At 49.1% G+C, this 23503-nt stretch overlaps 10 protein-coding genes across 10 annotated transcripts; 4 read left to right on the forward strand and 6 right to left on the reverse strand.

Moving 5' to 3' along the window:
- Nucleotides 1–111: 111 nt before the first annotated feature.
- Nucleotides 112–799, forward strand: I303_102438 (uncharacterized protein; the record flags this gene model as incomplete). The annotated part of the gene is made up of 2 exons (XM_018405794.1): nucleotides 112–154; nucleotides 264–799. The coding sequence occupies 2 exons, from the start codon at nucleotides 112–114 to the stop codon at nucleotides 797–799; spliced, it is 579 nt and encodes a 192-aa protein (XP_018264288.1).
- A 424-nt stretch (nucleotides 800–1223) lies between these two features.
- I303_102439 (uncharacterized protein) lies at nucleotides 1224–1772 on the reverse strand (the record flags this gene model as incomplete). Its single annotated transcript, XM_018405795.1, has 1 exon — nucleotides 1224–1772. The coding sequence occupies one exon, from the start codon at nucleotides 1770–1772 to the stop codon at nucleotides 1224–1226; it is 549 nt and encodes a 182-aa protein (XP_018264289.1).
- Nucleotides 1773–3678: 1906 nt separating this feature from the next.
- Nucleotides 3679–4165, reverse strand: I303_102440 (uncharacterized protein; the record flags this gene model as incomplete). The annotated part of the gene is made up of 2 exons (XM_065968546.1): nucleotides 3679–3715; nucleotides 3759–4165. The coding sequence occupies 2 exons, from the start codon at nucleotides 4163–4165 to the stop codon at nucleotides 3679–3681; spliced, it is 444 nt and encodes a 147-aa protein (XP_065824618.1).
- A 2163-nt stretch (nucleotides 4166–6328) lies between these two features.
- Nucleotides 6329–6760, reverse strand: I303_102441 (uncharacterized protein; the record flags this gene model as incomplete). The annotated part of the gene is made up of 1 exon (XM_018405797.1): nucleotides 6329–6760. One exon carries the CDS (start codon nucleotides 6758–6760, stop codon nucleotides 6329–6331), a length of 432 nt encoding a protein of 143 aa, XP_018264291.1.
- A 2409-nt stretch (nucleotides 6761–9169) lies between these two features.
- On the forward strand, nucleotides 9170–11018 carry I303_102442 (40S ribosomal protein RACK1; the record flags this gene model as incomplete). Its single annotated transcript, XM_018405798.1, has 5 exons — nucleotides 9170–9278; nucleotides 9449–9668; nucleotides 9948–10143; nucleotides 10407–10672; nucleotides 10865–11018. The coding sequence occupies 5 exons, from the start codon at nucleotides 9170–9172 to the stop codon at nucleotides 11016–11018; spliced, it is 945 nt and encodes a 314-aa protein (XP_018264292.1).
- A 572-nt stretch (nucleotides 11019–11590) lies between these two features.
- Nucleotides 11591–12427, reverse strand: I303_102443 (uncharacterized protein; the record flags this gene model as incomplete). The annotated part of the gene is made up of 4 exons (XM_018405799.1): nucleotides 11591–11638; nucleotides 11734–11817; nucleotides 11941–12068; nucleotides 12232–12427. The coding sequence occupies 4 exons, from the start codon at nucleotides 12425–12427 to the stop codon at nucleotides 11591–11593; spliced, it is 456 nt and encodes a 151-aa protein (XP_018264293.1).
- Nucleotides 12428–12845: 418 nt separating this feature from the next.
- On the forward strand, nucleotides 12846–15394 carry I303_102444 (uncharacterized protein; the record flags this gene model as incomplete). The annotated part of the gene is made up of 7 exons (XM_065968547.1): nucleotides 12846–13136; nucleotides 13248–13376; nucleotides 13481–13579; nucleotides 13700–13946; nucleotides 14030–14316; nucleotides 14431–15154; nucleotides 15228–15394. The coding sequence occupies 7 exons, from the start codon at nucleotides 12846–12848 to the stop codon at nucleotides 15392–15394; spliced, it is 1944 nt and encodes a 647-aa protein (XP_065824619.1).
- A 1083-nt stretch (nucleotides 15395–16477) lies between these two features.
- I303_102445 (uncharacterized protein) lies at nucleotides 16478–16849 on the forward strand (the record flags this gene model as incomplete). The annotated part of the gene is made up of 1 exon (XM_018405801.1): nucleotides 16478–16849. One exon carries the CDS (start codon nucleotides 16478–16480, stop codon nucleotides 16847–16849), a length of 372 nt encoding a protein of 123 aa, XP_018264295.1.
- A 391-nt stretch (nucleotides 16850–17240) lies between these two features.
- Nucleotides 17241–19404, reverse strand: I303_102446 (uncharacterized protein; the record flags this gene model as incomplete). Its single annotated transcript, XM_018405802.1, has 6 exons — nucleotides 17241–17838; nucleotides 17941–18048; nucleotides 18152–18559; nucleotides 18720–19056; nucleotides 19122–19199; nucleotides 19269–19404. The coding sequence occupies 6 exons, from the start codon at nucleotides 19402–19404 to the stop codon at nucleotides 17241–17243; spliced, it is 1665 nt and encodes a 554-aa protein (XP_018264296.1).
- Nucleotides 19405–20111: 707 nt separating this feature from the next.
- I303_102447 (uncharacterized protein) lies at nucleotides 20112–21965 on the reverse strand (the record flags this gene model as incomplete). Its single annotated transcript, XM_018405803.1, has 7 exons — nucleotides 20112–20442; nucleotides 20532–20800; nucleotides 20859–20973; nucleotides 21028–21111; nucleotides 21166–21177; nucleotides 21236–21293; nucleotides 21350–21965. 7 exons carry the CDS (start codon nucleotides 21963–21965, stop codon nucleotides 20112–20114), a joined length of 1485 nt encoding a protein of 494 aa, XP_018264297.1.
- Between the last annotated feature and the right edge of the window lie 1538 nt (nucleotides 21966–23503).

A 23503-nucleotide genomic window follows, 5' to 3' on the forward strand; every position in this document is an offset into this window, starting at 1 on the left:
GTCCCTTCTGAAGCATCTCGACTTGCACTTCCTGGACTCAGGGAACGATATAAAGAATCGGTATTTGGTCGCAATTCTTCGTCTTCGTTCATCCTGTAGACATACGCTACGATGACAGACGCTACCAAGGATCCAGCTGCTCCTCCGCTTGCAGGTAAGTTGTCGCTATGGCTATCCTCCCCTGCAGCCACATCTGTGAACATTATAAGCTCCCCCAGAGCAGCATCACCCAAGTAGTAGCTGATGGCAACGATCATGCTTAGCATACGCTTTCTGGCTTGTTCCCACTATCAAAGAAGAAAAGGACAGATTCCAGAGCCTGATTACAGATCTCGCATGGTTAGAATTGCCCTCACCGGTTTTCCCTCCTCATATAACACTTATACATCCTATACCACTCTCCACTAGTCTCGTGGATATACATACGAAGCTACGAGGAGCTATTGAAGCTGCCGCGGCTCGACACCCCTTGAAAGATCTCAAGGTAGAACTCAACCCAGCTCAAAAAGGTGATAAGTATTATCAATCGGTCTTATCGCCTGTGACGCCCTCAAAAGACTTGCTTGGTCTAAGAACAGCAGTAGAAGACGCATTCAATATCAAGAACCTGCCGACATATTTCCCGCATCTCAGCTTGTTCTACGGCGGTGTAAGTCCGGAAAGACGGGATGAGATAGCTGCAATTGCGAATAGCAAGATTGGGCATTTGGGTGATCTGGAAGTTGCGGAGGTGGCTATTGTGAGCTGTGTAGGAACAGCTGAGAAGTGGGAGGTGATAGGCAGCGAGAAACTGCTGTGAGTGGGAAGATAGATGACATGATCATGGGCATGCATGAACCTCATCTGACGAGGAAGGCTACAGACAAAAGGCTATACACGGTGTGTAAGGATTTTATGCGCTCCCATTCTCGGAGAGAGAAGGCAAGATGCTCATGCTGACGAGGAGGGACTAGCGTCTCTCTGGCACCCGTGTAACACACAGATATCCGCTCTCCATTTTCAAGAGCATTAGAGCGTTAATACTCAGAACCTCTTAGGCTCTGCGGCGTTTTCGACGCAAGACTTCCCGTCGACATGAGCTGGGTGTAGTCAAAGCTACACTGTATGAAGGGTTCACAAAATAGGTATGAAACGATCACGGCGGTATGTATATCATCCTCAAAAGGTAGGACCCATTGTGGCTGCAGGTCCTGTATATCTCATTCTGCTTGCATAGAAACCCGTTACAGCGATCCTCCCGAACTCAACATAATCACTCCTTCCATCGATCCATTGTCATCGTCTGACGATTCCTCGTAGATCACTGACATCTCATCATTATCGGAAAAGTCTTCATCGGGATCCCCATGATCCGGTTGACTGAACTGACTTAACATGCAGCAGAACAGTATGGCGTCCTGTACAGATGCATCCTCTCTCTGCGAGCCATCGGGATTGAAAATTCGGTATCTAAGATGTATCAGGCTCAACACCTCCTCTTCGTCTAGCTCGCTCGGGGTAGGCTGGTGATCATTCGACGCCGATTGCGATGAGCTTGCCAGGACATCACTCTTCGAGCCATCAGGGGTGGAGTGCGAATCCTCGCTTGCTTCATTTCTCATGCTGGACTTCCTGTTGGATGACATGGGTGAAGAGCTTTGTTCGTTAGTGGCGGGATAAGAAACCGAATCATTCGTTTGGATTCCGCTGATATCAGCTGTGGAATCCAAGGAGTTGAGCGATCTTGTAACATAATCAGCTCGGCGAGAGTCTTGCAAAGAATGTTCAGTCATCGCGCTTATATCCTGAAGATTCGTTTGAATCAGTGAAATGTCGCTGGTGAAGAGAGGCTCAGGCAGGCGAGGAAGGCTGAAAAACGATTCTGAGGAAGGGACTTGGTCCATAACGAATGGCACTCGCGATATTGCAACTCCCGGCATAGCCGCTGGGTTAGGTACTTTAGTTGAGTCGTCGACGACGCAGAAAGGAGCTGCTGTTTTCATGAGCGCATGAAAGATCCTTTGAACCCCTATCTCCTGTGTATACCTCAAAGATTTCAAGACACCTGGTCCTTCCGTCTCACATCAGACACGTCAGAGATAACTCGGCGAGGAGTCGTCATAAGCCGTCTTACGAATGAGGCGCTCGTTTCTTGTGAATCAGCCTGACTGCTCTATGAGGCTGTATCTGCAGCAGGAATAGATCAAGAGAAGGATCGATACACTTGGATGCGGAGTGTAGATGTCTTGCTCGCACCCTTTGACGACGTCGAGGTCAACGTAGCATTCTGTCACTAAGATGCACTTCTTTCACCTCTTACGATCATGACGGTACAACAGGTATTACCAGATGATACGACTAGCTGCGATGGCTAATCTTGTCTTTCACGGATCTCCATATGTCCGTGATTCGTTCTTTCGTCCGACCGATCCAAGAAACTGAGTCGCACCACCTGTCCGCACACGAATCATGGTTACATCGCTTCCGGCCCCTCTCTGTTGCGCATGACTCCGAGTCAGAGGCTACATCCCCGCGCCGTCTGCCGGCCCCTTTGCGGTCGAGGTATTCATCCACGACGCTGAGAGTATATGTTAGAAGAGGGCGTGATTTGCAATTACAGCCCGGTAAGGTACAAGTTCTTGAAAGATCTGAGCTCTCAATCGGGGGTGAGGTGGGATTGGAATCGGATCGTAGTGTATCAGCTGATGAGTGGAAGCTGGATCTCTGAGCATCTGAGTATCGCTGATCTGAGCCAGCGTTATTCATGTATACATCTGGATTGGCGGCTAGGTTTTCGTCTTGATGAGATTCATGAGGACCACATTGAGTGGAATCGTTGAGATAAAGTGGAGTAGCCTCAGAGGAAGAGGTACGAGGCGAGATTTGGGACGACTCCAAGGACATGTCGACGGGCTAGGCAGAAGTTCAGGTATCAAGATGATATAGGACGAAATGAGAGCTACTGATGGATCTCAGCGACGTAATCACGAGACGATCGTTGGCAAGAAGAGGCTTCTTGGCATTAGCTAGAGACTCTGTGTCACTGTAGCAAGGAAGTATTGCGTTGTAATGCGAAAACATTGCAGCTATGCAGTCCTGATCCGATCATGACCCACTGTGACGGCAAAATCGACGATGGTTTCTTGTCCGCGTCTATGCAAGATGAGGAAACGTGATGTGGTGAAACATTGAGCTGCCTCATTTTCCCTTTGTCCTCCTCTAGGTCACGTATACTGGGCGTCGTACAGACAGACCTCCCTTGGGAGCGAGTGACTGTTTCGTCGTCAAGGAACAAAACTTAAGAGCATGAATGGATCCATTTATCTTCTGAAACTGCTGCCATTGAAGGTAGGAGGGTTCAGATGCGGCATGCAAATGGCGGCACCGCTGGGTATTTTTTGTGAAGAGGCCATGTCAAGGCACGATGCATTCGACAACGATTGCAGAGAAGCGAGTTGAAAGATCGGGGAGATGCCTCAAGATCCATGCATATGATATATAAATCACAATTATGAGAATCCGTATCGAAATGTTCTGTATGCGCAGAGCCATGATCTACGAGCTAATCTGACTACGCAGTGCACGGAAGGCAACAACAGCAAGTCCCGCACAAGATGGCGCACTCGGCCCCACCACAAGCCAGCTTGACAGGACAACATACAATACACTTCAGGCAGCTGAAGGCGCAGCTCACGCAGGTCAAGCACTGATAGCCGCAAGATTCCTGCCTTTTGCGCTGCTGTTCATCTAAAGCTCGAACAGTGTCATTCATAGCTGACAAAGCGGCTATGAATTCTTCACGACCCCTTTGAGCTTCTTGGAGCAATTCTGCGTGGGTGACATCTGCCCCCGAAGAGCTTGCTATGTGTCGGGTGTATCCTTGGTTACCGTAATGGACTCGATCAGGAGTAGTGGGAGATACCAGAGTCGTCTGGCTGCTGCTGTGCGACCCGACGTGGGACGCTGTCTCGGTCGGGCCGTGGCTAGCTAGTCCACCCGGCTCGAAATGTCGATCATAAGCAGCTCTGAGAGCCGATACGTCTGTGTCTCTGGTACTCCTTGTGTCGGTATTTTGGGTTATGCACGAATCTTCACTTGCCCTTGCTTGACTCCAAGTTTCTGAATCACCATCAGGACTGGATTCTGACAGGTCGGGAAGCTCGATAGCAGAGTTGGCGGTCGTCATCGTGCTTGAGCGCAAGCTATTCGGAAATGCAGGGATATGTATTGATCTGTCACTGTGAGGAGTGGCGGAAGAGTTCGACGAAATGAGGTGTGGAGGCGCCTAACGATGATAGTGGGATGGAATAAACTTTTGAGATCGATAAGTCTGTTGAAGTGGGGTTCGCATGACTGTTGCCCAGTATAGGCCATGCATCTGACCGCGACTTATAAAGGGCGAACGGACAATGCTCATCGCTGCCCACCCGAGCTATTGCAACGCAAAGGATCCCTCAACATGACACACGAACCCGTGACATCGCTTCCACCCTTGTCAATCGTGCCAAAGGTTACCCCGGAACGCGAAAGCCTCGCCAGGCTGTCATAGACTTGCCTTATATCCTTGACAGAGCCTAGGTCTCAGAAATAGGGCAAGAAACAGGAAGGTCCCACAAGTAAGGCTGCTACCCTTTATTTCCGATGTACTGTAAGCGGTCAAGTGTACATCAGGAGTCGTCATTGACTTTGTACGCGAGCTTGCTGTGTAGTGGCACAGGCAGTTGTCCACTGGACTGCGTTTTCACCGCTTGCTTGGGGTTTAGCGGTGCAAGAGGAGAACCGAATGAGCTCGGCCTGAGCTGGACGACGGGCATATACTACAATAATTTCCACTAATGTGCATGTCGAACATATGCTCAAGCTACTACAGTGGCCGTATATCTCAATGGTCTCAACGTCTTTGACAAATGAGTAACTACGATTCAAATCTATCTGAAACGAATCTCCACCGTCGGACCATCGATCCCGACATTATCGGCTCCTGCTGTCCGATCTACTGCCCCGGTTGAGATGTCTAAGAAAGCATTGGATACTGGTTTGTCGATGGTCTGGCTCCAGTGATCCATTGGCACTCAATTGTGCCAGCCCATCGACCGTTTGGTATATTTTTGCCATCTCTCCGACAAACTCAATCGTTTCCGGATGCGTGCCATCCGGGGCGCGGGAAGGGTCGAATCCGAGCCACAGTGATGTCTTGTATGGTTCATTTCTCCTTGGCTCGGTCCCGAGTCCGGGAGAGGTGCTGGGCGAGGTGCCAGAATCGGATTGTCTGTAAGTTCCGGTGCTCTCCTCATGCCCTTCGGTGTAGTGGTGGGCTCTTTTGTCATTGTCTTCGGATGCCGTTGAAAAGGCCTGGCGGTCCCAGTCCGGACCCATCGTGGCTTGAATCGATGCTTGTTCTGTTTCATTTCGCGCACTAGTCGTTGCAGGAGTCAGTATGCCGCCACCACTTCGTGTTGGCTGTTCCATCGTGGACAAAGACGTCTTAGTGAGGAGATTCGAATGTTCTTAATTTGATGTGGGATCCTTCAAATGGTGTGCGGGAAGGGATGGGTGAGGGCTAATGTGCACAAGCCAGTATTTGGAGAGGAGTCAAGCAATGCCGGAGTCTGAGAGTACATACATGTTGGTGGTCTTTATAGTATGTCGACGAAGGTGGAATGGCAGAAGGATGTCGGTCGAACAATTATGACGTCTTATGACGGACTGCCTGACCTTTGTTTTCACACAGAAAGGTGCATGGCTCAAACACCAAGTCGGTCACTCGTCCTCACGAAAACCGATACACCAGAGGTCAAAGGCTTAGGCAGCCGGGTCGAGGCATGCACAATGTGCCAATGCACTCGCCACCGGCTTTCTGGCCTGAGTATGATGATGGCGGTGGAGACATCAATTTCGATGCCACATGGCCATGTGATATTTCTCATCTTTGTCCCTGCCCATCTCATAAATTGCTTGCGTCGGGGACATTCGTTGAGCATCTCGCTCAATGATCCCTTCAATCACCACGCATAACCGCCGTCCTGCCAATGTGGCGATGAGACCACAGTTCTATCAATCCTACCCAGTCAAACATTGATCTCGCGTCAGTAAGTCTCTTAATTAAGGGGCATGCCTTTGATCCTGTGTGAAATGATCCGCCCTTCGACTTGACTTTGCCGCACAGTGAGGCTCGGCAGGTGAGGTTCCACCCAGCTCGATGACTTGACATGAGTCCTGATTTGAATAACAGAGACCATTCTTATGTACGTCAGAGCCCTTGGCCTCTTCTGCGAGCCGTACCATCCCGAAGTACTGCTGTGGCGAAAAATGGACTGCATGATACTGCAGTCGGACTACACGATTTCACTCAACAGAGTTCATTGATGCAATCATCCAGAGGATCACCGCCACAACAGCTCGCGCAGAGGCATACAGGGAGACAGCAACAAGCTCCGGCCAAGAGGGCACCTTCACTGACCCCGAACAACGAACCCTCGTCTGAGGGCTCATGTCTTGGTTGGGCGTCAGCTGAGTAAGCGGCATTACGTTGCCTAGCTTGGACAGATTGTGAGTCCGCCGAAGCTTGAGCCCTCGCACTGGTCTTGGTCTGTGTTCCGTTGTCTGGTAGAGCTGCAGGATCGTTGCCGGATTCAGAGGAGCGGGTGTTCTCGGCAGAGATCGCTGAGGTTCCGAGATCGCTCTTGGTGGTAGCTGTTTGAGCAGAGGATAAGGTTGACATCTCTGTGCTGTTCAGTTCAGAGCGATCAGTCTGCGGCTGAGAGCTGTTCGAGGCGTTCATGTTTCTCAAGTATGTAATGTGGGACAAAAACGCTTCGAGATCAAAAGGAGATCGTGTTGGACAGCACTTTGTGAGGGAAGATTGGGAATGATATACCATTATATATGTATATACATATATTGGGATGTGCTTTTAACTGTGCAGGAGCACGAAGCACGTCAGAGGAAGAGGTCAGGATATGACATGGTGCCCGTCTTCCTGCTCGCCAAAGGATGAGGGGTCAGCGAGTGGCACGACAAAGGTATGGGACGATCAGGCGAGGCAATGGCCTCGGCTGGTCAGTATGTATGAGCTGTGATCCCTACTTATTGTAAATTGGTAGATACTGTAAATGGTGAATTGACTGAAGCACGACGCGGAAACACCTTCCTCCCAGCTTCAACCGGTGGCCTATCTATCATACACGCAGACACTCTGTACAGAAGCTGATGTGGCTAGTGAGTATTCGCATGATTCTTTTTGGGACACGCACACGAGCATGTCGCGAAAAGTAAAGCGGTATCAACTATGTAGTCGAGTATCATGTCACCGACCTTCTATCTGAAGACTACGAGCAAAGCAGTTTCTCAGATGAGGTATGGACACCGGCTAGCTAGCAAGGCAAGCCATGGCAGTACAGTATTGGTATCAACGTAATAAGCGGTTTTAAGTCTTTGATGAGGAAAATACCAATGAAAGCTCAACAGCTCCAGACTGTCTATACTGTACCGCTCTGATCATTCGCGTCGGTCTTTGCTCTTCCTGGAGAAGAGAGAGCCAAGAGATCTGGTTGTGGAAGAGACCCATCGCTTGGCAGCGGACCTCCTTGGACGACGCCGATACTCAGCGAGGGTCCGTTCCAGCTCCGCCTCGGATAGTATGTTGTACATACAAGCCAATAAAGCGTCTCGATCTCCGATTGCGTCCCTAGATCCTCACCTCTCTCGATGCGCACGTTCCCTGCTCCAAAGCCATCCGCCCGTCCTTCGGTTCGCGTGTGCCCTTCTTCGTCATGCACAGTGGCGCCATCTTGGATTTCTGCGGTATCTCTCGCAGTGTCCGCAACGAGACTAGGGCCAGGGCCGGATGAGGCGTGACCGATACTAAGCTGTCCAGAAGTGTGAGTATCGAATCCGCTTGACGGAGCTGGAGTACCTGAGAATAGCAAGTGGCGGTTTTGTGATCGGGAAGCATCGTTGGAACTCGCAGTAATGAGGCTGATGTCCTGTGGTGGACTTCTGATCGTTGATGATTGAGAGGCGATCGGGCATTGTGTACGATATGATAGCAGATGAAGATTTGACGTAAGGATGTTACGGATAGGGTTGAGGCAGAATAAGGATAATGAAGAAGATTGGGGATATCATAAAGACATCTGATTTCTCACTCCGTCCGCGACCTTATATCTGACGATCTACGAGCGTAATCACTGTCCGCCGAGGCCTTTTCTGCCCTCATGAGGGGGAGCGACAACAAAGGTCGAGGAAATCTGAAGCTCCATGAGAGACGCCCCAAACGACGCGAACAATGGATGTTTAAGTCCAGCCAATACTGTACCAAAGGATTGTCGGGGCAATGACGCTGTACGCGCTCCCTTCACTTCCTTTCGGGACCTTGATCAGATCTGACAGTCGATATGCGTTGAATGCTGTCGAGGGCTACGTAGGGTAATAAGGAGAATTGGCTTGAGTGATCACTACGAAGGCACCTGCTTCCCGATTCGTACACGAGTCTCTGAAGCGATGTGTACATATGATTCCATCTCGGAATTGGTGTAAATTTAGCTGAGCCAGATGAAGTAGATCCTTCACTGTATGTATAGCCAGTAGATGTGATCAAATCCGGCCAAACTTGAGATTGCTTCTTCTCTCGTACTCTGGAATGGAGCGATTCGTCTGCGCGAAAATACTTTAATTGCGCGAGGTCAGTATGAGTTGGATCACGCCTCAGCTGCTGCGTCCGTTGTTGTACTTGAGAATCGATAACGAGTGAGCCATCTCCGATAGGTCTGATCCGTACATCCCTACAAAGGATGAGGTGCAGCGAGCAATGAGTGGACCAGGCCGTCCGTTGCATCGGTTCCATCGAGGTGATTTAGATATTTAGATAGCATAGCAAGTCGACACAACTTCGAGGACTGGGATGAGATGGTCGGCAACCTCCACCTGTAGTTTGTAGGTTTTCGGCAATACGGCGTTTTGCTGGTTGAACGACATTTTCGACTCAGTGGCGAAAGTATACCAAAAAAGTGCATGACCCTGAATGTCGAATTGCTACCAATTTTCCACCGTACGCTCGTACAGCGCATGACCACACTATCCATTCTCCATTCTGACAATCTGACAAAACCTTCAATCATAAGAAGGTCATCATCATCTCTCATCTTCGACCTAAAAACCCAAAAAAACAGTACCATAGACTATCATCATCATGGCTGAGCCTCTCGTCTTTAAGGGTACCCTCGCCGGTCACTCCGGCTGGATCACCGCCATCGCTACCTCGAGCGAGAACCCGGATATGATCTTGACTGCTTCCAGGGGTGGGTCTGCGTTTCATTCAGGAGCAGTGTTAGGATACAAAGCCGACAGAGAAGGCTGGAGCGGAAATAGATCAGATATACGCGATTGGGAGAAGATGGGCATGGGATGGAATGCAGGATGAAATGAATGTAAACGAAATGCTGATGATCTGCCGTTGGTTGGCTTTTAGACAAGACAATTATCGTTTGGCAATTGACAAGAGATGATGGATCTTTCGGTTTCCCCAAGAAGATTCTCCACGGACACAACCACTTCGTGTCTGACGTTGTCATCTCGTCCGACGGTCAATTCGCCCTTTCTTCATCGTGGGACCACACCCTCCGATTGTGGGACTTGAACACTGGTTTGACCACTAGAAAATTCGTCGGCCACACTGGTGATGTCCTTTCGTGAGTTGTCATTTCGGTTTTACTCCTGTTGTTTCTTGTTTTGTTCGGGAGTAGCACCATGCACAGAAGATTTGGAGGATCTGCAAGGGAGAAGTGTGCGCGAGAGAGACAGATTAGTTACATTATCGTGGAAAAGTCTTCGCAGCTTCTCAAGACGAAATTCACTAGAGTTTGGATTTGAACCCCTTTTGGTCTGCTCGACATCGCCTACTCGTGGAGTTGAAGGAATGTTTGCCGCAATAGATGGACTAATAAGCTGACTTGACAATACCCTCGTAGCGTCTCCTTCTCCGCCGACAACCGACAAATCGTCTCTGCTTCCCGAGACCGAACCATCAAGCTCTGGAACACCCTCGGTGAATGCAAATTCAACATCACCGAAGACGGTCACTCCGAATGGGTTTCATGTGTTCGATTCTCCCCCAACCCCGTCATCCCCGTCATCGTTTCCGCCGGTTGGGACAAGACCGTCAAGGTGAGTCAGAGCTTTTCGCTTTTTCACAATCCAACTCTTCATTTGGCATCTTCGCCTCGCCTCCTTCCCCGTCGATCTCCCGTCGACTCGACATGATGCGATCTATATATTTGCTACTTCAGAGGGGTGAAACAGACCCGATGAGACAATTTTATCCACCAAGATCTCTGATCCACTCTCAACATCACACTTGGTTTCTTGATTTTGTACTTCACTTGGTCACTGAGTACACACAAGGCTGATTCCATTTTGCTTGGTATTAGGTTTGGGAACTTTCCAAGTGCAAGCTTAAGACCAACCACTACGGTCACACCGGATACATCAACACCCTTGCTGTCTCTCCCGATGGTTCGCTCGCTGCCTCAGGTGGTAAGGACGGTATCACCATGCTTTGGGACTTGAACGACGGTAAACACTTGTACTCTCTTGATGCCGGAGACGTCGTCAACGCCCTCGTCTTCTCGCCTAACCGATACTGGTTGTGCGCTGCTACTGCCTCTTCCATCAAGATCTTCGACCTTGAGTCCAAGTGAGTGTTGCGCTTCTCATTCTCATTGTTTTTGTTCTGTTTGAAGCGAGAATTATTTTCATTTTTCTACTTTCCCCATCTTTCCTCTTTCGCGCTCTCGCACTCGCGCTCGCACAAGCAAAGAAAAGAAAAGCAAAATACATGAGTTAAGAGATAAGACAAGTTTGCTGACGCGTTGTGGACACTTTACAGATCCATCGTCGACGACCTCCGACCAGACTTCGACGGTCTCTCTGAAAAAGCCCGAAAACCCGAATGCACATCTCTCGCTTGGTCCGCTGACGGCCAAACTCTGTTCGCTGGTTTCTCTGATAACCTCGTCCGAGTCTGGGTTGTTGTCGTATAGATAGATTATATCTGCTTGCCTTTGCCTTTGCTTATGCTTATGAATAATCTGTTATTGGGATGGGATGGGTTCAGTTGAGTCTAGGTGCTCATATACAATCTGTTGCATGTGCATGTGTGCATGCATACAATTACGGAAATTCAATACTTGATATACTTGATGCGCAACTCGAAGTGGTATTGATGGTCTTGATGGTCTTGAGTCTAATGAGCTTAGCTTAGCTTGGCGAGATAGATCTAAGAGGTTCGTTGAGGATCCTCTCATCTGTGTACTCGTACTCGTACTGTGATTGTGCGAGTGCGAGTGTGTCACCAGTGCACTCTATCTACTCTGCAAGCGCAAGAGAAGCACTACGGGTACAGATACTTGAATTTGCGGATCTGCATTAACGGTAACGTTGGGATATACAGTATATATGATGGGTATATATGTTATGAACAATGTACAGTGTACCAATGTACAATGCACAAGAGACCATTCCAGAAAGGTGCGGACTGCGCACGATATGTGGGCGTGGGCGACCTCGCTCTTTGGGATTTAGAATCGCCGAGTCGTTTGGAGTAATTTTATGGCTATAGGTCGTATTCGTCCGAATCTGAGTCGTCTCGTTTACGTTGGATCTGAAGGATATGGATATTCTACTCAGCAGTCTGTGCTCTTTGCTCTCATGCTTGAGTGGATCCGAGTGCACATGAGCATAAAGCGGTGGACGTACGGTTATTCCTCCTCCGAGTGATTTGGTCCTTCCTCCAGCTGATACGGCGGGGGTAGTGTTTTTGCTTGGAGGGGGGTTGGATACCTGAACAAACGTTTGAAGGTTGAGGTTGAGGTTGATGTTGAAGAGAGTATAACGAGAAATACAATCAGCTTCCTATCACTTGGAATAGGCCGTGAGGCGAGAGGTGGAAGATAACCAACCTACCTGTTCAAGAAGTCCTTTCAATGCTTCGTCCGTTACTTGACCACGTATTTGACCTTGTTGGCCCATTCGTACGAGAAGATCTTCGACTTGCGCGGATAGTTGGGGTCGGGTGAGTGATATTCGGGATACTAGATGATGAGATAAACAGAAGATTGTCAGCTGAATTCTGATCTACGATGAAGTTATGTAATATGTGGTTTGTGACCTGTCATGGTCAAGAGGAAGATGGAATCTGTTGAGCGAGCCCCCATAAAAATGGGAAAAAGGGAATTGAAAGAGAGCAAGACACACATCGTTCCCTGGCGGCAGGTTCAAGCATGGCAGCTATCATCGTTCGTTTCATCTCTTCTTGTTGTCTTGCTCGAGCTTCGGCAGCTTCCCTCTCTTCGGGCGATGGTCCACCATTGCCTCCGCCATTCCCTGCCCCGTGGCTCCCACTGGGACCGGAGGAAGGTGTGAATCCTTGAGGAAGTTGGAAGTTGGACATGATCGTTTGCTTTTTTGATTAATGTATTGGTGAGTCCTACTTAACAAGGTCCTCTCACCGAGTATTGGGTTTCGCTCATGTTCTCATTATTCACTTATTCACTCGCACGAAGCTTAATCACGGGCCATGCCTCATCCACGTGAGCATGGATGGGGAAAAGCGTTATCACTTCACTGTACGTAATTCCACATCATGAAATCGGGCTCGGTTATATGCGATTGTCATTCAACCGTCCAGTCCACAGAAGCAGTCATTCACCAAAGACATCTTATTCTTCGATATTCTTCTCGCAAAGTTACTCACTCTCCTCACGAAGTTGCCGACCCCGTTGATATCTCTTTACGAGGGCCTACTGTTCGAACTACCTGCCAATTACAATCTTACGGCACAAGATCTCACCAAAAACAAGGCGATCATCATGTCAGCTCAACCATCGACTTCCGGAGCAGCTCCTACCTCAACTCCCATTCCCGGTGCAGCGCTTCCGTCAAGCTCCAAACCCAAGCGAAACAAGAAGAAGTCCACGGCCAAATCCATTACCACTGCAGGAGCCTCGTCAGTGATTGAAGATACGCCCTTGGCTCCTCCGGCGCCGACGGTGAAGCTGGATGAGAACAGTGTGCCTTTGCTTTCTGAGAATGGGATTAAGGAGAAAGGACCGGTGGAGGAGGTCATTGCGAAGCGACAAAGACAGCTGATCAAGAAGCTCGTGAGTCGGCGTATATTTTTACGCCCTCATCTTATTGACAAGCATCACGAACTGGCATGCAACGTGCTCAGGTGTGTGAGCACTAGGACTGACGTTGGATGTGATTGGTAGCAACGGTTCAGAGGATACGCTGCTCAGCCTCATGAGAGCCTCAACGCCGATCAAAAGGCTGCTGTAGCTTCTCTACCTGCGATGGAAGGTGTATATAAAGAGCTGGAAGATCTGATAAAGCAGATCGAGGTGAGTTCACGTAGACTAAAATCGCAGATTGCGTTGCATTCTTTTCTCGATCAAAACCCCTCATGCGTGGGCCTCTCGCTGATTACTGGTTCATTCTCGCATAGCCTGTCGAGCTGGAGCAGGCTGGAAAACTAAGAGAGGTGAAGGAACAAGCTAAGCAAGAGGCTGAGAGCACGATAGCGGGCAAGGTATCGGATTTTCAGGTAAGCTCTTCTTGTCAAATGTAGCTCGTTCCTCATGCATGAGTCAGCTTCGAACGCGAGATTATCGGGTCGGACATCGTGTGATTGACAAAGCTAAACTGTTGAATATGAATTGTGCAGTCCGCCTTGTCGACCCCTCTATCCCTATTCCTGCGTTTGCGCCAGCTGCTCCACCCAGCCCGCTCGTCAGACCACGATCATCTCACCTTTGCGCGTCTCGATCTACCTGCAAATCTCCAAGATGAAGTTCAAGCTACAGATGTTCTAAGAATAGGAAGGATGTACGAAGACTTGCTAACTGGTGGTGAGGCTGGCAAAGTGGTGATCGCGGGACTAGTCAGTGGTCCAACAGGAGATGACGAAGAAAGTAAGTCTAGTTTTGGTCCCACAACGCCGAATAAAATATAGTAATTAGGAGGGAATATCGTATTGATCCCTGGTTTCTCGTAGACGATCATATTCATCATCTAATGACCTTGCTCTCTGCCTCCGACTCCGCCCAAGATGAGGATGCTACACCTGAAGAAGGAGAATTAGAAGAAACGCCAATTCCAGAGGTCGAGGAAGCGCAATCGAAAGCCCCGTCGGAAAGCGGATTACCGAATGGTGACACTCAGATTGAAGAGCCGATTCAGACAAATGTCAATGGTGGTGCTGCCCAAGGAGCTCTTAATTTCTTGCAAGACGATGAACTGGCTGAGGAGTCCGAGGTCGTACCTAGACTGACAGCCGAGCAGGTGAGCGAATTGTCGATTGCCGTCTCATGATCGAGCAAATTCAGCTCAAACCGAGATGCTTCGTGCTTCCAACCTCAACAAGAAGAGCATCTCGCTGATGAGCAACTATGATAGACTTCGGATCAACCGCCTCAAGAATCAATAACGACGATTCCTCAAACTCCCATCGACTCAACGCATGCTCCGACCGATATCGGATCTTCAGCGACCGCTGTTCCGGGATCATTCGCTCCGTCAAGTTTCGACTGGGCAGCTGACGAAGATCTCGATGAAGCGACGGAAGCTGCCCATATCAGACAAGCTTTCGCTCTGCCTCCAAGTGGAGCTCAAACTCCTGCACCAACCCAGATCCAAGCTGAATCTCAAGGCAAGGTGGAGGAACAGACCGTCTCGACCGAATCCGAAAAACCGGCCATAGCACTGATACAGGAGAACGAATTAGCGAATGCCCATGTTTCTCAGTCCGCTGTCGATGTTCCCACTACAGTGGAGAGTAGCTCTTTACCCGCCCCACCTGCCTCGGGGATCAAGGATATACCGATTCAAGGACAGGCCAAAGGCCAAGGACAAGGTCAAGCAAGAAGAGGTCAAGGTAAAGGAAGAGGAGGAAACAATGCATCGGCTTCGAATCGGAATCAACAAGCTCAGAAAGTGCAGGCGAAACCTACAGTAGACGAAGATGGATTCCAAGTTGTAGGCAGGCAAGGACCACAGCATCAACCAGGTGGAAGAGGAAGGGGAAACGGTAATGCAGGTGCAGGTGCAGGTGCCAGAGGAAGAGGGGATGGAAGGGGTAGAGGTGGTCAAAACCAACCCAACAGAGGAAGAGGTGGAGCGGGTAAGCATTTTTGGCATGACTTATGTAGAATCATCGACGGTGAGGCTGATTCGATTTCTGTATTACTGCATAGGTGGAAGAGGCGGTGCGCGAGTACCATCGACAACGGGATTGACGGGAGAAGGACAACAAGGTGGAAATAAGCAGTCGAGACAATCACAACCGCAACAACAACAACAACGTCAAGTGTCGCAGAATCAAGCTCAAAGCGTCAAAACACCTGCGCCTACTGCGTCATAATTTGGTCAAGGAAGTGAGATTGATGAATCAGAGAGTCTTTGATTGTGGGGCATTGTGACGTATCGCTATCATTATCATCATACATTGCAAACAAGTAGAACATCATATGCATTACATTATCCTTCTTATTTGGTGCTGTCAGCTTGTCTTTAAAAATGCCTACGAGATATACTGAACAGACAGCCGGGTAAATTAGACTCCAGGGTTTTGAGGCGAACCGAATCGTCTATCATTTTGTGCACCGACGGCTTTTTAATCTGAACGGCGGAACTGAGGATGAACCTCTGAGTAACGGTGTCACTAATTGAAGCCTAGACTCGCTATAATATATTCGTCGATAGCGGTTCACATCTGCTTGAATATGGCCGGATAGGTGAGGAGTCTTCTCAATGGGATGGGCGAGGCCCAAGAAGGCGAACTGAACTGAGAGACTGGATCGAGCGAGGGAAAGTCTAGAATCTACAGTACAGTACATAACCATTGCTCCTTGGCTGAATTCTGCAACTTACGAGTACAGTATCACTTGCTGCACAATAAAGGACAGTGTCAATCCCTTTCAGTCGTACAGTAACTTACTTGGACATTGCAAATAAGGTGTGGCTCCACGATCTGGGAGTCGGACTAGATCCGACCGACGAAATCGGGGCTGGCAGAACTATCAGACTAGCCTTCGAGCTCTGTGAGGCGGAAAGGTTCTAGGTTTTGAGATCTGGATCTGGATTTGGAGTTCTTGCTCTTACTGTACACGAAGACAAACTACCTTTGTCATATTGTAATACTGTGAATGTGAAATGTAAAATGTGTTGGAGCTAGATCTGAAAGGCAGGCAAACGCAGATGATTCGCAGCACTGCACGATGCCTGGACTTTCGTCGTGCGCTGATTTACCTGTATACGCCCCCAGCCGAGGAACGAAACAAGTATAAGTTACTGTACAAAGACTTCTTGGGTCACGTATCATATATATACATATATTTGACCTCGTGGATTTCTAATCAGCCTCCTGCAATACAGTATCAACACCATCTGCATTTATTACCAATTATAATCTGGTAAATAGATCATCACATTAACATTTGGCAAGATGTCCACATCCGGTCAGAATACGACGGCGTCTCAGCAGCAACAATCAACTCAGGCTGCTATTAGTACGACGACAGCTTCTGGGTCGGGCACGGGCACGGGCACGAATGCGAATGTTGGGACGACCGGTAACGCACCGGTAAGATTGTCGGACAGGGCTTTCCAAAATATGAATATGGACTATACCTCGGGCCAAAGTCAAAGTCAAAGTCAAAGTCAAGCCTCGGATTCTCAGGCAACCTGTGTGACCTGTGGAAAAGCTTGTGTTTCCGGCGCAGCGATCTGCGCGCTTTACGTCCCGTACAGAGTGGCGACGTGTTGTCTCACCTGCGAAGAGGCATGCGGTACGAGTAACGATTCTGAAGGGAGATAAGGACAGTACAGGTCGTGGAGGCGGTACGTCTGACTGGACTGGGATAAGGATGAAGCTGGAGCACGTTGATGAGAACTTACATATTTTGGGTCAATTGCTGTCGATTGCCACGATTCGGATCCGGAGACACAGGAGCTCAGAGAAAGGTGATAAAGTTCGTAGGGGAGGAAATGGTATGCGGACTGCAAGGTGATGAGTCGGATATGCATGACCTGTTTTGAATCCGAATGTCAAGTGCGCAAATCCGTCGTGGGTTAAATGCTGTACTCAAGTCATACTGTATAAACTTTACTTTTGAGAGATTTGATTTTCAAAATTCTCAGAGCTATCTTACTTTCCATGAGCTATGCTCTTCCCCCCCAGCCACGGCTGGTGATGTCTAGTACTTTCGTCAATAATCCACTCCAAAGAGTCTGACTGAAGCAGAGGACAAGACGATAAAGCTTCTCCCCAAGCGAGGTGAAGAAGCACCTTGCGTTATGTTCCTGAAAGAGGTCTCAGCGTGATCGTGACTTTGTCCGCTTCTTCCTGCGACCAGATCACTCTCGGAGGGAGACTGTCGGAGTGTCAAATTGTATTCGCGAAGACTGTTCATATACTCCCTTCGCTCGTCTTCAGACATCTGGCTGGCCCTCTGTATCTCAGCTACAGAGATGAAAGGTACCTTCTGGGGCTGACGCCTGAGCGCCTCGTAGCCGTACTGGTCGTATGCAAGTGGTTCGCCAGTGGAAGAATCGATAACGGGAGATAGAGTACCGGGGTACGATCGTCTGGAAGTTGAACGTGATAGTGATCGTAATGATGCGGAGGATTTTCGTTTTAGGCTTTTCAAGCTTTTCATTAATTGCTTGAAAGCTTGCCTCTTCTTTTGCTTGACACTAGAGTCTTCATCGAGGTCATGTGCCTGACTCGGAGACTGGACTGGTGTAGAAGGGCTATCGATGACGCTGAGAGCGATGGCGTCGCCTTCTTCAGGTAGAGTTCCGATACTGTGTCCGGCGAAAGCATGGAGCCACTTCGATCATTTAGACATTCGGTCGATGAAGAAGGTGTAGAATCGGTGAGAAGACAGGAAATAGGAGATCGCTCACTGTCCGATCAGACCCGAAGCAGAGCTGTACATGTGTCTCAGCTCTCTCCCGGAGTCTCTAATAGTCGAGGGTGCCCAAAGCGACGAAGTAGGCCGAGAGCTGGGCGAACTAAATGTACAGATCCCATTAAAATGGAGAAAAGCTGTCAGTAATTGGATTGATATACTGCGCGTCACCTATTTTGACGGAAAAGGGGAGAGCAAGAACTTACCCGCTATCAGCAGAATAAGTACTTCTCCTTCGCATGGAACTCGTTCCCGGAGACTGCATCCTCAGTCCAAATTGCTCCTGATCCTCTTCTAGAGTTCCGTCGCCCTCCAAGACGCCAACGAGGGATCTGGTACTACCTCTAGCCGCGGCAGCTCTATTACCGTAGAATCGCTCTTCAGCGCCAGTGCCGGAAACGAAACTATTGCTTCGAGACAGACCTGGACGTCCAGGACCCGTGCCAGGACTTCCAGGCGATCGTCCAGTAGCATAGGCATGAGCACTGTTACTTGAGCTTGCTCGAGTAGGTGATGCCCCGGGAATCGATGCGGTCGGTGAAGGTAGTAAAGTCCATTGGCCTGTGGATCCGTATTGGGAACGAGCACGATTCCATTCGAACATACTGCCGTTACTGATGACAGAAAGCCTTTAGCTCAGGTTCAGGTGACTACCGTGGATTCATACACGATCGATGCTAATCCAGCGCATTCAAGGACTAGATGGTCATCATACCGGTCAAAACTCTTTGACCGTGTATCGAAGCATCACACCAGACGGATCGGAACACTCACTGAATGAAATGGTCTGGGGGATCAGCGAATAACTCATGCACGATTTTCGCATGATGATCCAAGTTAGAAGGAGCTCTGTAAGCATGTCGCGCACCGTGTTCGCCCGGAATGAATTCTCGTTGCTTGGCCGCAGCGAAGTATGTCTGACCATCGTCGCCTACGATGCTCGATCGCTTGGACCAATTATCCCGGTCTTCGGCGGATGGGGGTGGAGAGGGCGTGGGTAGCTCTATACCTGGACTGACGGGACGACTGCGCGGTGCAGCACGGAATGCCAAGTCCCCATCGATTCTTCTGGAAGATCGGAAGTCTCTCGATCGTGGACTACTTGGTAATCCTAATGCATATAAGAAAACAGATAAGATGGCCATCTGATGGACTGCAGGAGCATGTTGGACTGACCTGTATTGAGGTGAGAAAGGAATTGGGCAGGCACGTACGTGCGTTCACTGAACCCTTCTGGCCAAGTAGGTGATCCAGCTATTGGGGTTTCAATCGCGATCAGATGTCAACATCATATGCTGAGCGATCAACACATGCGTATCTCACCTGTAGAGCCATCGTTCGAGGCCGATGGTGAGGAAGGCACCGGTCGGGGACGTAAAAACCGCGTATCTACTAATTCCATATCGTGCCCTAACTCAGCAGCTTTCGTGTCTATTGATAAATTCGGTTTTTTGCTCATGATGTATCTTAGCTCGAAGAAGCTGGAGGCGCACTGCGGTAGGCAAGGATTATTGATGTTGGTGAGGGTCTCTTCGAATGAGGGTATCGCTCGCTTTTAGGATATATACGCATTCGGCAATGTCATTGCATTGTGAGTGGGACACCCTGAGTCTCTATATTTAGCGGAGTTGAGCTCTGGTGCTTCCTCTTTTCAGCCTACTCTGTTATCCTATGTCAGACAATACCTACTCGTCTCCGGATTGCACTGCCTTTTCAAGTCCGAAGATGGTAAGGATATTTACCCGGAGAAGCTTCACTGAGTCAGTCGTAATTATCGGAACCAAGGATGAACTTCATACCGCTCAGGCTTATTCGCTGGGCTGTCGGTCTGGAAAAGCGGCGTGCACAGGTTCAGCTCCGTCGTCAGCATCAGACTGTCAGTGCATATGCATTGAGTAACATCAGGCCTCTGAGGCAGGACAGGGGGCATCAGGTGAAGGAATTGCATCATTCCGCCCAGGTGCTTCGTGGAAGTGTGGTATCGTTGAACGGAAATCGAGGCTGTACAGAGAAGCCATTTCGTCGGGGTTGAAGCTGAATGCAGTCGAGAACTGTTAATTTTGACTGGCGCAAGCCTCAAGACGCGAATATCTGCAGAAAAATTGGAACTCACCATGCACAGCTCTAGTCCAACCTAAACTTCTGTTTTCTTTCTGCAATTTTGACTCAATCGTCCTCCTCTTCACTATCATCCTTTTTGCTCTTCTTCTTTCCTTTAGGCGCCGCTTTGCCTTTCGCTGGAAGACCCTTCTCCTTCGGAGGATTTATACTATCTCTCTCCTTTCTCCATCTCTCCTCTATCTCATCCTTCCTCGTCTTCCACTCTTCGTCATCTATACCCTGGATCTCATAGAGCAGCTTGATCTCCCTCATCCAGATTGCGAAGTCTCCGGTCTCCAATGCTTTCTCAGGCGCCGGAGTTTCCAGAACAAGCGGGATTCCAGCCATCAATGGATCCCGCATTATACATCGAAATCCCGTCAAGCCAATTTTGCCACTGCGTGACGTAGCGCAAAAGTCAGCTAATCGAACAGAGCGGACCAAGAAGATACAGTCCGATGAATTTGAATGACAGGTCTTACTTACAGACCAATGTTCTCATGTAGGTCTTTGTTCCCAGCCAAGTCCGCCTTTGAATCGTTCAAGTGCATTCCTCCGAGATATCCATTCCCAACTTCCTCATCGAACTTCTTCATGGTGTCCGCATACGATTCTTCGGTTCTAAGGTCATACCCCGATGCGAATAGGTGACAGGTGTCTAAGCATACTCGAACACGGTCTTTATTCTCGACCAAGGCAATGATGGACGCTAATTCGGAGAATGCTGTACCGACGATGTTAGATCCTGCATTTGCCTGATGAACCGGTCAGCAAGATTGCAGATGCAGATAAGGAGCTTCCGAGGGGACACACCATATTTTCGATAACAGTCACCACTTCCGGCACTTCCTTGTGAACCTTGTTTATCGCCTTAGCGATGGAGGCGAAACTTTCTTCTTTTGTACATGCTCCAACAGTTGATCCGGGGCTGGTCTCGGCGAGTCAATGACATCAAGATTCGCAAGCAGATTTCGCGACTCACTGCCAATTGTACAGCTTGATGCCTAGCTGATGACAACGATAAATGTCGTCTTTGAAACATTCGTACGATGTATTCCATTTCTCCCTAGTCTACAGTATCAGTAGGCGTCCAAACAGGATCATATGACTTGCTGCTTACTGGTCTGGGTTACTACACGATTGAGAGGTCAGCTTGTCGCCAATGACTACAAGTTAGTATTGGTGCTCACCCAAGATTGATAAGATAGCTCCCATGCACTAGTATACTTTCAGGTGGGTATCCCAAGCCTGCGTGTTCTCTCCTCTTAGCCCAATTCTTCCTATTGCAGAGTTGGATGACTCACCACCCTCTTCTTTGGGCTTCATCAGATCCCTGAAGCGTTCTACAGCTTCCGGCTCATACGGATTACTAGCCCATTTCCTCTGACTCTTCGTGAACATCGCTAATCCGTTCGCACCTGCTTTTCCCGCCCTTAATAATGCCCCAGCAGGTCCACCAGCTATGGAAGTATGTGCACCTAACAACATCGGTCGCTTCTCAGTCGTCGAAGGCGGTAAACCTCCGTTCGGTGCTGCGGTCGTAGAAGGTGATTCGAAGATTGGATACCCGTTACGCGGAGGATGTCTCTCAGGTGCTATTTCAGGAGGGGGCCATACTTTGCCTTTGGCAGTTCGAGCTTTCTTCTTGGGTGGTTCAGCGTCGCCAGCGTCGGGATCATCGTCCCCTGCTTTGGCGTCGTCTGCGAGGACTGTTTTGGGCTTGACGGATACTTTTTTCTCTGTTCCATTTGCTTTAGTTTTCGCTGGTGATTTAGCTTGGACTTTGGCTTTCGGATTCGGTTTCGGTTGCGCAGATGCTTTGGGTTTGAGAGGGGCGTCGAATAAAGAGGATGAGGAGGTGGATCGTTCTCGGATTGGAGCGTTGGACGCCGTGGAGCGACGAGGTCGAGGAGGCGGCATATTGAGTGCGCGGATGGGGAATAGTGATGGGACACGCGAGATCGTTGGAGCCGTGATTGAGGAGAGTCTTGGAAGTCTTACACACAAGGCAAGCATGAATCAACTCGGCGCAAGATCACAGTCAAAGAAAGACAGAGATAAGCAAAGAGCAAATTGAAGTGCTAAGCCAATTGAAGTGCTAAGCCAACATGAGCTGAAATTCTGGTCGATCGTTGGTGAACGCGTCGAAGATGAGGATGAAGTCATCAATCCCGTTCCTAGGATCGACCAGTGGCATTCGAGCAGAACAAGTGGCATACACAACTACTAGGACTTCCAACGCAGATGATGTTCATGAAGCTCAGACAACGACAAGCAGCCGACAGATGACAGTACATGACAGACTTTATCTGGGACTAGCGACTTCTATACTGAAGAGTTAAAGGGCCATGTATCGAAGCAGTCTGAGAGAATACACCTGCTTATTCGTCCTCCTCGAAATCCGTCTCCTCCCCATCAGTATGAACCTGTTTCCCAAATTCCACTTCATTGACAGTTGTAGCCCTCTGTCTAAACGAGCCGCGCTTGCTAGAGCTAAGATCCTGCTGTCGTCTGCCTAGTCTAGCGGATTGTCCTGATTGACTGAGTAGTCGCATTTCTCCTCGATCCAGGGATCTGGATTCTGGATCAACGTGTGCGTTACCGCTTTCTCCCGAGGGAATGCTTCCGCTGGAGAGACTTGATATGCTCGGCTTGAAGCCGGACTGATTAGGCTGTGGAATCTTCCAAGATTTCAATCCGGTCTCTGGCCTTGTACGCTCCTTGGTGGAATATGCGCTTGAGCTTCTTTCGGTGTAAGTGGAATGATGTCGATTAAGCTCACAGTCCTCCTTGTCGGTGGTGTCGTCTGGACAAGAGGACCCATCGCTCGACCAGCCATTCAGTTCGTCTGTTCGGTTGTAGCTATGGTCACTCCCTCGCTCCTGATCATCAACTAACACACCTTGGGATGACTTCGGAGAAAAGGCTACGCTGAACTTCAAGTCGAAGAGTGAGTAGACTTATTTAACAACGGGATGAGGCGCATATCTGTATTGATCCTGATGATATATACATGCTCGGTGCAGTTCTATGTTGCGAAACTTGCGATTGCAAGTATGACTCGACTCGACTCGACTCGATTCATCTCCTACGTCAGACAGCCAACTGGAAGGTCCGCAATGCATAAAGGTAGTCTCCTTTCTGCTGCACAATGCTGATAATCATTGTTCCTTGCAATAAGAGGCGAAAAAAAATAATGGCTGCATCCAGAAGTCGACCGTGGCATCATCGAAATGCAGTGCGCATCCTTCCGATATGACACTCTGCGGCGGACTACGATCAACGATCTGCGTCACACTTTTCATCGCAGGCAGTGGGACAGGCGATCAGTCATCGAGTATCATTGTCTTCTGGCATTACTTCTGACATGATAGGATAGGATACTACATATAGATAGCTATATACAACGATCTCATGACAGATTATTCGTTATCGTAATATAAAAGGTGGAAAGTAGT

This window comes from Kwoniella dejecticola, chromosome 3 (assembly GCF_000512565.2).
Source record: "Kwoniella dejecticola CBS 10117 chromosome 3, complete sequence".
Classification (NCBI taxonomy): domain Eukaryota; kingdom Fungi; phylum Basidiomycota; class Tremellomycetes; order Tremellales; family Cryptococcaceae; genus Kwoniella; species Kwoniella dejecticola.